The sequence below is a fragment of the Octopus bimaculoides genome, chromosome 14 (assembly GCF_046866305.1).
Source record: "Octopus bimaculoides isolate indiv1 chromosome 14, ASM4686630v1, whole genome shotgun sequence".
Classification (NCBI taxonomy): Eukaryota; Metazoa; Mollusca; class Cephalopoda; order Octopoda; family Octopodidae; genus Octopus; species Octopus bimaculoides.
In genome coordinates this window covers 23,029,012-23,041,513 of record NC_142941.1, presented here as the reverse complement: position 1 = coordinate 23,041,513, position 12,502 = coordinate 23,029,012, and the positions used below count along the sequence as shown (strand labels likewise).

The following is a 12,502-nucleotide window of genomic DNA, read 5'->3' as shown; positions in this document are numbered from 1 at the left end:
TGTTACATTTTGTTGGACATAACGTAGGACAATGTATATATGTGTAGTATGCTCTGCTGAATGGATAATATCAGAGTGTAGGTAATTTGAAAGAAAAACTGCCTATACAAGGCATCAGATGTAGCATGCAAGAAAGAAGACTGTGTTGCTATGGTCATATAATGCATATAGATGAGGATAGCTGCATCAAGAAGTGCCGATCTCTAATTGTGGTGGGAACATGTGGAAGGGGTAGACCCAGGAAGATGTGGGACAAAGTGGTAAGAAAGAATCTTCAGACGTTAGGATTCACAGAGTGGGTGGCAAAGGACTGAAAGTTCTGGTGGTTTGCTGTACTTGAGAAGACGTCAAGCTAAATAAAATTGTGGTTGTCCTTGCATATAGGCATGTTCTCCACATACCTCTTTAGTTGAGTGATCCTAATCTTGCAGGCTTGTGAGTGCTGGTGTCATGTTAAAAATAACTATGCTGGTGCTGTGTAAAAGCACTTAGTATGCTTTGTAAAGTGGTTGGCTTTAGGAAAGGTGTCCAGTCATAAAAACCATGCCAAAACAGACTTGGAGCCTGGGCAGCTCTCCAGCTTCTATCAAACTGTCCAACCCATGCCAGCATGGAAAACATGTTAAATGATGATGAGGAGGAGGTCATGTCAAAGGTTTTATAACCAAAGGTCTGCTACTGGCATTTCTTTGGTTTGGTTGTAAGATCTACCAGTATAACCTGCAACTAAACTATTGGCAACTTATTTTGCAACCCCATACTTTAGGAGCTTTAGCAAGAAGTGTGAATTTGGATCACTCTGCAGGATGCAAGATAAAACGTGTCAAAGTGTAGGTGAACTCTATTGAATGAAGTGGTATTCTATAGTGTGTGTGTGGGGGGCGGTGAACATGCATGAGTATGTGTATGTATTTTTGTACGAATGTATGCATGCATGTATGTATGTATGTATGTATGTATGTACATGTGAATGCAAATGCAAGTGTAGTTTTCTCTCTCCATGCACCTGAAAGAGTATATGTGTTGCATGAATCTTCTTTTGAAATAATTGGCTTTTAGGTCAATATAATTTTTAATTCGATTTATGAAACTTAATACGTGAACAACAAAAATATTTTGTATACATGTATATGCATTATATATATATGTGTGTGTGTGTGTGTGTATGTATAGTGTACACATAGTTTATAAATGTTACAGTGGTAGATTTAGCCATGAGGATAACCGTTTTTAATAATGTCAATTTCTGTAGTCTGGGTGTTGTCTGACACAAATAAAATAAATTTATAACCAAAATTTAAAGGATTTTTTTTCTATGAAAGAAACAAAGGGCTGAAGAACTGAAAATATTAAAAAAATATGTAAGCAACTACCATAATCATTTACATGAGCCAATTTATAGAAATAAAGAGTTGTTAAACTAAGAATGACTTTAGCTAAGAGTTAGGTTTTATTAATTAGACAATGGGTGGTAGCTGGGTACATCTGTATGTTTGGGAAAATCTGAGCTGTAGTCGGAGAAATTTCAATGGTAGTAGGGAAAACAGGTATCACAGGGTATATTTGGTGAGAGGCTTCATTTGATGGAGCTGCCGATGTAGTTTGGTACATAGTTACTGTTTTAGTTTCATCATTGGGATCCATTGTAGCATGGGTTATGACCATATTGGTGCCATCACTTTCAATCATACCAGATGGATCTGCTGAAATCACAACTGCTAACTGTTGACAGTTTCCCTCAGGTGTGATAATATCTTCCTTCAGATCAACAAATTGCTTGGGAGGAACACAGCTCAGTTTACGTTCTCCTTGATTATTTTTCTTATGTTTTAGTAAGTGGTCTTTCCGTGAGAAAGCAAAACCACACCTGTCACAGACAAAAGGTTTCTCCCCTGTATGGATGCGATGATGAACTCTGAGATAAGACTTGCGTGAAAAACTCTTTTGACATATATCACAGCTGTAGAGTTTCTCATTAAAATGGGTTGACTTATGACGTTCCAGATTATCTCGTCGAGAAAAGTTCTTTGAACATATATCACACTGATAAGGCACAACTGTTTTCACATTAGTGTTTGCAACAGTATTGGTAGACTGATACACTTCTGTCTGTTGAGTTGACTCACTAGAAATTTGGTCTTGATCTAAAGACACACATTGGTTGGGGTGAATAATACTGCATGGATGAAAGGTAGCTTTATCATCCACACTGGTAACAGTAGTTAATAACTGTCCTTCTGAATTAGTGATAATGCTATTCTTATTATTGTTGCTTGTAATGTCGGTGCTTTTAAATACTTGTTGGATTTCAGCTATTTCAAGTTCACTTGTTGATTGTACACTAACAATTTGCACCTGTCTCACAGACGATGGCAGTTGTTGCTGAACTGTAGGTTCCACAATACTGGTATCTGTATTGTTTTGGTTTTGATTAACATCACTGATTTCTAAAGTTCTAAGAGTAACTGCTGCAGGAGTAGAAATTAGTTTTGACTCACCATGTTGCTTGCTACAATGTCGAAAAAGATGGTCTCCACGGTAGAAGGCACACCCACAGACATGGCATTTATATGGACGAGTATTGGTGTGGATACGTTGGTGAACAGTTAAGTAAGACCTATGAGCATAGGATTTGTGACAGATTTGGCAGTTGAACATTTTAATTCCTTGATGTCCTCTGATGTGGATCACTAAATGATCATTGCGCGAGAAAGCACGACCACACAAATTACACCCAAAAGGTTTTTCTCCTGTATGAAGACGACGATGCAACTTCAGATAGGATTTCTGACTAAAATCTCTGCCACATGTTTCACATTTGAAGACTTCACGGCGCAGATGACGAATGCGATGTCTCTCCATGTTGTCTCGGCGAGAGAACATCTTTCCACAAAGGTCACAGGTAGGCTTCTTCATTTTGTGTTATGAGGTGCCCAGATATATAAAGTAATTCTTATGGACCTAGAGAAATAAAATAGACAAGAATTATGCAACACAACTTTGAAAGCTTTTACCATTAAAATTTAGAAGCTTAATAAAGGTACATACTCAATTCATATCTTTGAAAACACTCTTTAATCAAACTTAATACAAATGGTAAAGAGGAAAATAGTTGAATTTTTGAAAATAGATATACTGTGGATTTGGGTCGTTTTTCAGTAGATTTTACTGAAACATTCATGTGGTATATTGCAAATAAATGCAATGCATTTCTTTTCATTCAAACAATAAAATCAAATCTAATGTTTATAATGGATACACTAGTAAAATATTTGTTCAAATTTCTTACATGTATAATAAGTATTATTCAAAGTGTTTTGCAATTTAATAACAGAGAAAATATAGTTTGGCTTGAGGGAAGAGGTTATTCTTATGGCTGTTTTATGCGAAGACCAAAGAGATTAACATGATTAATGTTCCTCTGGAATAATAGCTGTAAGATAATGCCTGTAGGAAGAATTATAAGCTGAGAGAGAATTCCAGAAGGTTACCTTTCTGGGGAAGAAGGAAATTTAGAGAACTGAAATTTATAAAATAATTTCAATATATTTCCAAACTCAGAAATTTATAAAACAAATATTAGCCTAATTACATGCTTTTTCTGTGGCATATATAGGTTTAAACACATGACAGCTACTGATAATATATCAATCTATTTCTAGTAAACTACTTTTCGATTAACTTGAAAGAAAGGATGTCACAGAATTTCTTGTAAGAAAATCAAATTAAGTTATATATTTACCACACAGTGATTAACATATTAAATCAAATAATCTATAAATCAACAATATGATGGTTTGCTTGGTAGACAGACTGAAATTAAAGTGGTGTTGTAGCCATAAACATCAAATAATACTTTTCTGATCAAAAACACCCCTTTCTATCAATAATACTCTGTGGTCTCATAGAAATTAACACTCTCAGTTAATTACAAAGCATATCCTCTAAGTAAATTCTTGGGTTCAAATATTGCTGAAACCATTTTGCTTACAATAGTATCTATATCCTGTAGGCAAAAACTGCAACCATCCTATATTGATTAAAATCAGTTGTATTCGTTACTGGGATCTTCATATTTCTGTCTGGATTAAGAAAAGAATACAACAAAATACTAACCTTTAAAACAACTCACTTCTTAAACTCTCAGCTTCCTATTCCAGGAAAATCTGAAAAAAAATTCTAAATTCTGATATTGAAGAAATTTTTTATTCATGGTGTGATCATAAAAAATCTTGAAGATCAAGTACGATGGTAAGGCAAGAGAAAAACAATAAGAATCTAAGAATCTTTATAGAAACTTTGCAATAGATAAGATTTTATTTTAAAACAAGGAGATCACTTTGTGGTTGTTCCAGCTCCTGAAAATATCTCCCTCATATCATTCTCTACTGTCTTAAAAAAAAAGAAAACCAATGTTGTTTACTTGAGACTAAAAACATGACTTATTTAAATGTTTGAATATGAAATAATAGCTGCCTTGAATTAATATAGTCAAAAAAATGTTTATATCATGAAAATTTGAAGCTCTACTTGTAAAAGAGACAACTGCGACGTTTAGTTAATAAAAATTACGATTGTCTCCCTTGAATTGCTGATTCTTTCCGAGATGTATTTTCTATTCGTTAATCAAAGCTTTCTTTAACTTCTTCCATTACTGAAAATAACCAAAGCAATTTATACTCGACAGACAATACTGTATTTATATACTAACTTCGTTGACTTCTTTCTTTTTAATTATTATTTAGATGCTATTGCCTAGATCTTGATGCAGCTGACCTATGATTGCCCTATAACTTAATATCCAGTCTCTTTTCAGTCATGGTGCTAACAGGAATATATTATCCAATTTGTAGCTTTTCCATTTATTTTAATGAATGATTTGAGGGATATTCAACTACTGTTTTAAACAGGTTAGTAACTATAAATAGACTCTTTTGTTGATTTATTTTATACCTGTTTTTTTTTTTTTAAGTTAGGAATGTCAATAACAAGTTCAACTCTATCCTTGGTGCTATATATATCTCAACTCAATGTAGTAAACTATTATTAATCTAATCTCTTTATCAATATAGCATACAAGGAAGTAAAGTTCACAGTTTTATGAAACAGAAGGACTATAAATTGATAAGTGCTCATTAGCTTGCAATGTTGAGTTCAAATCCATTCATTTTTATCAAGTTGTGACCATGTAGATGTTCTCTAGTTGGGTCAGTAGTACCCTAATAATTGTTAGAGTAGTAACAGTGAATTTTTAGGCAGCTGAAGCATGTGGCTGGTTCTAAATTGGTAATAATCAGCTGAACAAACAATAGTTCATCCCTCTAACATGTCCAATATCCTAGGCAAGGGTTGGCTGAAAAGTTCATAGGCTGACCAAGGTACTCTCATGGAATGTGACCAAATGAGTTTTATTTTTCAACTTGGTCCCCCTTGTCTACACACTTCTTCCATGGGTGTTGCCATGCTTGGATCCCACTGGCGAAGAAGCTTTCATCCTGTTGAACAAAAAGCCATCAACAACAAAAAAAGATGTCATCATCACTGTGATATTGGTTCCTAGCCAAGAGTTTTTTCATGTTGGGGAACAGCTGATAGTCAGATGGGGCCAAATCAAGAGAATAGGGAGGGTGACCAACCAGTTCAATGCCAATCACACATAACAATGATTTAAACCTAGAACATCGTCCTGATGAAACATAATGCCTTTTGTCAGTTTCCCTGTTTTTTTTTTTTGTCTTGTTAGCTTTCTATAACTGCCTTGGCAAGTTGGCACTTTCCATTGATGGTATGTACCTTTTGAAGATAGTCAATAAACATAATGCCTTTTGCATCCCAAAAACTGAGGCCATCACCTTCCCTGCCAATAAAACAACTTTAGCCTTCTTTGGAATAGGTGAGGAAGGGTGTTTCCACTGCATGAACTGTCTCTTTGTCTCTGGCTCAAAATGATGAACCCAATACTCATCCTGTGTTAGGAAACGTTGAAGAAAACCAGCTGGATCTGCCTCAAACAATGTCAAATTTTCCCCGTGATGTGATCAGCCTGGTGCACTTTTGATCAGGTGTCAGAAGACATGGCACCCATTGTGCAGAATATTCTCAACTCTCTCACAGAATGTGCTAATAGCATTGACTATTAGATTTATAATCAATCATCTGTCATCCATCACCATGTGTAGTGAACACAATCAATGTTTTCCTTTGTGATGGCAGTTGCAGGACCTCCAGACTTTGGATCATCTTCAAGTCTCTCCCTACCTCTCCTAAATTCAGCTGCCCACTTTTGCACTGTTGATAAAGCTGGAGCATCATCCCTTATCAGCATGAATGTCCTTGGGGGCTAAACCCTTTTCTGCACATACTTGATAACATCACAATGCCAAGTTTTGTTCATTTTCAAGAGAAGTCACTACTAGTTACTTTTGAAATCTTCTTTGAACAGTCAGATGTCAGTTTACCTGGAAAGAAACAATGCAGTTATTAATAAGATGAGTTGAAATTAATGCATGCCAGATTTCACAACTTTAGTATCACTCCTTCAAACTTAACCTACGAACTTTTCTCCCCACTTTAGTATACGATGACAATACCAAACAAAATACTCTAATTCATTTGTAAAGTCAGTAATCTGAGTTCAGATCTTGTCACCTCCACCTTTCCCCAATTTAATAAACAATGACATAAAATAAAATTCTTAGAGTACAAATTTATCAATGTTTCCTAGAAATACGACATCTACAGAACTATGTTTACATTAAGGAATAATACATTAAATTCCTGTATAGTATAGAAAGAAACACCCATTCAATAAAGAATTTATAAAATTCTATAATGCATTTTTATATTTTACGCTCACTCTTTCCGAACTTGTGGGTGAGGGTTACGCTACAGCCATACATTTGTGTTAATTATTGAAACGCGTTTTAAAACTGTTCTTACCATAACGAAAATTGTTGATCTGCGAATAGGAATGGCAGAACCATGGTAATTAGAGCAATTGTCTTACCTAATGTCACGAGAGAACACAAGAGATGTCTTTATGAGCTAATTCAAATGCAGGTAGATAATGATCTTTGTAGAATGGATCACAAGAAATTTTCAAGTTTTAGTAATATTTTCTACTTGATTAAAACATGGAAATATATCAGCTGAATTGATTTCTATAACAGGATTACTAGTATCGAATGCAGGTAAAACTCATTCTGCGACAGGTTTTTTTAAAAAAGGGGTTGGTGTACCTTACATGTAGTTTGTTTACATCGACTACCACACTAACGACACGACAAGATTCCAAAGCTATATGCCATTTTAAACCCTCTACAGAATTCAAAATTATTTTAAAATGTTTCATAGTAAACATTAAATATGCAATTTCTCTAGATGCTAGGGAATTTAAGGGGAACGAAGTACACGTATAAAAAGAGCTAATCCAGTAAAGCACAAACTTTAATATAGAATAAAATATTACTGTATGACGTGTAAGTCCGAAGTAACAACCGGAGTTATCTCAGTTGTTTAAAAGAATATATAATTTCCAAAAGTTATTGATTTATTTTTCTCTTTATAACTAACAAATCCAAAGGAGATCTATAGCCATTTGAAGTCTGGAAAAGGGATAGTTTTATTAGTATTATTATTGGGTCTGAGAATCCTTATAAAAAGAACTTTGGCGTTTGTTGATAGATGCATTATCAGTGTAACAGTTAAAGGGCAAAAGTAAATAAACCTCCAAACACAAAATACAATGGAACCACATTCTAATCTTTAGTGATAGGAAGGGAACGACCAAAGTATTAGAAAAAAACATATATATGTTACTTTCATCACAATGTATGAATATATAAAAATAAAGTTTGTGGAATTTTATTTCGAACACTGTAGTTCACAAATGTTTCTTAACGTTGAACCGATTGTGTAATGAAAAAATTTTTTTGTTCAAATAACACTCTGTGAACATGAATTAGAAATGTTTGTTGTTCTTATATTTTAATCCTTACGTCAAAAGTTTAATTTTTTTTAAAGAATTACCCACAGGTGTTTCTGCGCAGAAAGTTGACAATGTGAAGCAATAAAGATATGTACGCAAGTTTTTATAAATCCAGGAAAAATAAGTCACCAATATATAACTGATTTAATTGTTTTCTTTTTTTTCTTCTTCTTACTTTGTTTTACTTGCGATTGAATAAACATGCGATTTTGTAACATAGGCATGACGTTTATATCAACTGTTTTGTTATTGTGTACAAGTCAGATACGCCAGTTAACAAGCAACTTGAAATATCGTTTAATTATCTTAACTATTACTGACGCTATTTAAATAAAATGTGACATATTTTTCCTGTGAATTTTCCTGAGATTTTATTTCTGTCTATCGTATTTAGATCATTTGCTCTTTTCAGCATTCAGACTGGAACAGCTGAGAAAACGAATCAAGATCGAACCAATTTGTGTGCAATATACAAATAATCTGCAATATAGCTGTAGAATTACGTGATAAGCGAATACGGTGATAAGCTGTAATTAACTAAAACCGATATTAGCGAAAGACTAATTGAAAGTTATTATCTCTTTAAAGGGACGGAAATAAGATAGCACTTACCATAAACTGATTATATTTTTAATTGACAACAGTTGACACGCATAAAAATGATATGAAAAAGCAACAAAAATGCATGTTACATACGAACAAGATAATAAGTTTCTGAAGTCACATGTTATAAATGAGAACAACTTACTAAACGCAACTCTGGTCACATTCCAGACAAGATCAACATGAAACAGCCATCTTACTTTCATTTGTTTATGTTTGTTCAGGTGTTCTCAGTTTCTTGACTTTTTTGGTTTTTCATTTTTGGTTCTAGCATTCAGTAGTTACCTCCCTTCTATGCTCAACAGAAGAATGCGCTTTTTCATTGCTAGAAGTAATTCTTTGGCAGACTCTTCAAGGCCAGTGACAGTTATGACACCAACGTTCCGCTTAGCCTGTTGCACACTGGCGGCCTCGCAAAAGAAGAAAATGCACAAGGAGAATATTCATGATGACTGACATTCTGAAAAGGACTAGTTTAAGAGGGAGAGTCAATGACAAATGAATGAATGGAGGTGACACAAAAATACTCAACACCAACATGCAGAAGTCATTATAATAATGATAGAAACGGTGGCTAGAAGAGAGAACACATCTGCTGGAGTCTTTCTCAATGACTTTATATCAGTGGCCTTTATTGAGATGGGCTGTAGGATACCTGTGTGAGAAGCTGCAGCATCATCCCTGATGTGGAAGCTATATTCCATTGTGGTCTCATCTGAGGCTCTTAGAGCGTCAGTAATTGTTTAGAACTAAAGTATTTTCTGCCTCTGAAGAGATATGACTGTTTATGAGATACAGTCTTTGCCGATATTCTCAGGAAACTGTATTCCATTATGAATCTCACCTTAGAGGGTCAGTAATTGCTTGGAACTAAAGTATTTTCTTGCTATGAAGAGAAGCGATTGCTTATGAGATGCAGTCTTTGTAGATATTCTGTGTAGTGAGGCCTAGCATTTGAAGTGATCTTGAGGGTTCTACTCATATGATGTTGCACAATGTTAAAGTTTGAGAGAAGTGAATGAAAAGTGACAACGTTTTTTTAATATGTGAGGTAATTGTGTTTTATTTACTGTTATTGAAAGAGACAAGATTGTGAAGTTAGCGTTGGAAAAGTTTTTGAAGCCTCTCCACATGGATACAGGGCAGATTTGGCATGATATTTTTAGACACTTAACTGCCAAAGATTAGAGTAGACCAGTGATTTCCAACATGGGGCTTATCTCCAGAGAATTTTTGTCTTTTTTGTTTAGTGGGACATGGAATTTAAAAAATCTGTTTTTTCACAGCAAACATACTACACCTATACTCAGCCAGCCAAACCAATTCCCCCAGCTAAGTATACTGTGTGAGGATTGTTTGCTACATTATAGTTAGAATCTCACAGAAAAATCAAGGAGGATTTGGTGCAGCTGTTTGGACATTGACAATTTGACATGCCTAATTGGACATTTAACTTGCTTTGGTGACAGTACATTTTGGTATTCGCTAAGAAATATACACATGCAGACAGAAAGAGTCAGAGAGAGAGAGAGATTACAATTTATTAATTGAACATAATTGATATAAATGCTTTCTTTCTCATACACATAAATGACTATACACACATTAACAGAAAGAGAAGAAAAGACAGGGAGGGAGAGAGAAAGAGAAAGAGAGGGAGTGGGAGAGAGAATGACTGAAATATTAAAACATCTAACTTCAAATAAGTCAGTAATGGATCAGTGATGCCAAATAGGTGTCACCAAAACAGCTGGACCAAAATGTCTCCTACCTGTATTGGAGGATATTACCAAGTGTATGCTGAGTGGTGCTGAATGCAAATCTGGCAGCCAATGTAAAATCATTCTCTGCTTCCAGAACTATCATGTTTGAGAAGTGGAAGAAATGAAGATTCTGCAGTATCCCTTGTGGTTTGAATGATAGTCTTGTAAGAGTGGGTGACTTTCTCCAAGTAGTGTAGACTGAGAATAATTAGACTTAATACAATTGTTTCAATTTCTAATCAAAATATTCAATGAATATACTGTATAATATAAATATATCATCAATAAGTAATTTGCAATTATTAAAGGCAATGATCATGCAGAATTGTTACTGTGTTGGACAAAATGTTCAGTGGCATTTCTTCTAGCTCTCTACATTCTGAGTTCAAATGCCTCTGAGAGAGACTTTACCTTTCATCCTTTCAAGGTTGATAAAATAGGTACCAGTTGAGCACTGAGTTCGATATAATTGAAATTGCTGGCCTTGTGCCATAATTTGAAACCATTATTATAATTAGTTTGGTTCTGGACTGTCTCCATGTGGAACTAAAAACAGGTAATCATGCACCCCCTACATGATCAGGGTGTCACCCCAGGACATGATCAGGGTGTCACCAACTAAAACAACTCCTCTCTTTGAGTATGTCCCTTTGAGAAGGATGTGATGGGTAACCAGCAGAATTAAAAATAAAATCTGTCAAAGGAGAGTCACAGGCTGACTCTCTTCCATCAACCAGCAACTCACCAATCGCAGAAGAACTCTGTATATTGTTATGATGAAATGTTCTCAATGGTTTATGCCAGCAGAAGCGGGAAATTCCAGATAGACTGGCTATGATGGTGCAATTCAACCATAACTTAGAATCTGTGGTAGTCCATTGTAGTTTCATCTCCAGATCCTGTCTGTCTCATGCTTCATGTACCACAGAAGACGGTCTTGAAATCACAGAGCATGGGTCACCTCCTGGCAAGTTATGGCCCACTTTAATCAAACCCATACGATTGGCTCTCTTACTTTCTACAAATCTGGATTTCCTGTTTCTACTGTTCAACTTACTTTCCTGCTTCTTCTTTCCATGCTTAACCCTTTTGTTACTGTATTTCTTTAGAGATGCTCTGTGTTTCTTTCAGTTACTTTAAATATAATAAAGAATTTAGTAAAATAACTTGGTTATCATTCAGCTAGTGTTAGGAACATAAATTGTGACTAAGGTTTGGTGGAAGATTTTATTTTAAAACTTATGAAAACAAGACATTTGCACTCAGAGCCAGAGCCAGTTTCAGCTGGGTTGGTAATGAAAGGGTTAATCCGAAATGTGTAAAGTCCAATGGTAGTGGGATAAGGATAATAGAAGCAGGCTTAGGTGAAATTGGAGCTCCTAGTCCAGACCTACACATTGGCAGAGGTTGTATGATGGTTGCCTTCCCAAGACCCAGTGACTACTTGAGACTCCAGTCCTGCACTTGTGTCTGTTCAAGCCGTTTGAGGACTACCACTGCCCACCCCAAGTAGGGAAGACCTGATAAAAGGAAGACTAAACAATGGAGGTCACTTTTACTATCTGACAAAGTAGCCACATCTGGTGGGCCCCTTCATGTGGTCATAACACTAAATCTGGAACCAGCTGAAACCCTAAGGCCAAAGCAATACTGACCTTAGGAACCGGGAATGTGAGAACCCTTTTGGACACTGACTGTTCAGATAAACCTGAAAGATTAACTACCCTTGTCTCTAAAGAAGATGCTAGGCTCAGTATTAACATTGCTGCACTGAATGAAACATGATTTTCAGCTGAAGGAGAGCTTGAAGAGGTAGGTACTGGATATACTTTTTTTTTGGAAAGAAAAGGATCAAGGAAAGAGAAGGACCTGTGTTTTTTGGGTTTGCTGTCAAATCTTGAATCATGCATGATCATCAATTAACTCCAATTGCCATCAATGACCAGCTTATGACTCTTCATGTAACACTTGCAAAAGACAGTTTCATTCTCACCATTTCCACCCATGCCCTGACTCTTGACACCAATGATCAGATCAAGAATGAGTTTTGCCAACAATTTTCCAACATTGTCCTTAAGGTGACGCTTCAGATACAAATAACTACAGCTGTTAGATCAGGTTATGAAAGTTACAGAGAGGGTCATAGCCC

The 12,502-nt window shown here is 35.4% G+C and overlaps 1 protein-coding gene across 5 annotated transcripts; it reads right to left on the bottom strand.

Moving 5' to 3' along the window:
* Nucleotides 1-1,053: 1,053 nt before the first annotated feature.
* LOC106884045 (uncharacterized) lies at nucleotides 1,054-8,901 on the bottom strand. 5 transcript variants are annotated; one of them, XM_089362518.1, is made up of 3 exons: nucleotides 8,736-8,901; nucleotides 4,117-4,166; nucleotides 1,054-2,961 (listed from the first exon to the last, which is right to left on the bottom strand). In XM_089362518.1, the coding sequence occupies exon 3, from the start codon at nucleotides 2,914-2,916 to the stop codon at nucleotides 1,444-1,446; it is 1,473 nt and encodes a 490-aa protein (XP_089218644.1). In that variant the 5' UTR covers nucleotides 2,917-2,961; nucleotides 4,117-4,166; nucleotides 8,736-8,901; the 3' UTR covers nucleotides 1,054-1,443. The 5 variants fall into 5 exon arrangements, with proteins under 5 accessions (XP_089218644.1, XP_089218645.1, XP_089218646.1 ...); XM_089362519.1 differs by having other exon boundaries at nucleotides 4,117-6,458; nucleotides 8,736-8,861; XM_089362520.1 differs by having other exon boundaries at nucleotides 4,117-4,179; nucleotides 8,736-8,802.
* Nucleotides 8,902-12,502: the final 3,601 nt, after the last annotated feature.

Coding starts and splice junctions, on each gene's coding strand:
- LOC106884045 (XM_089362518.1), bottom strand. CDS start 2,916: ATGAAGAAGCCTACCTGTGACCTTTGTGGAAAGATGTTCTCTCGCCGA.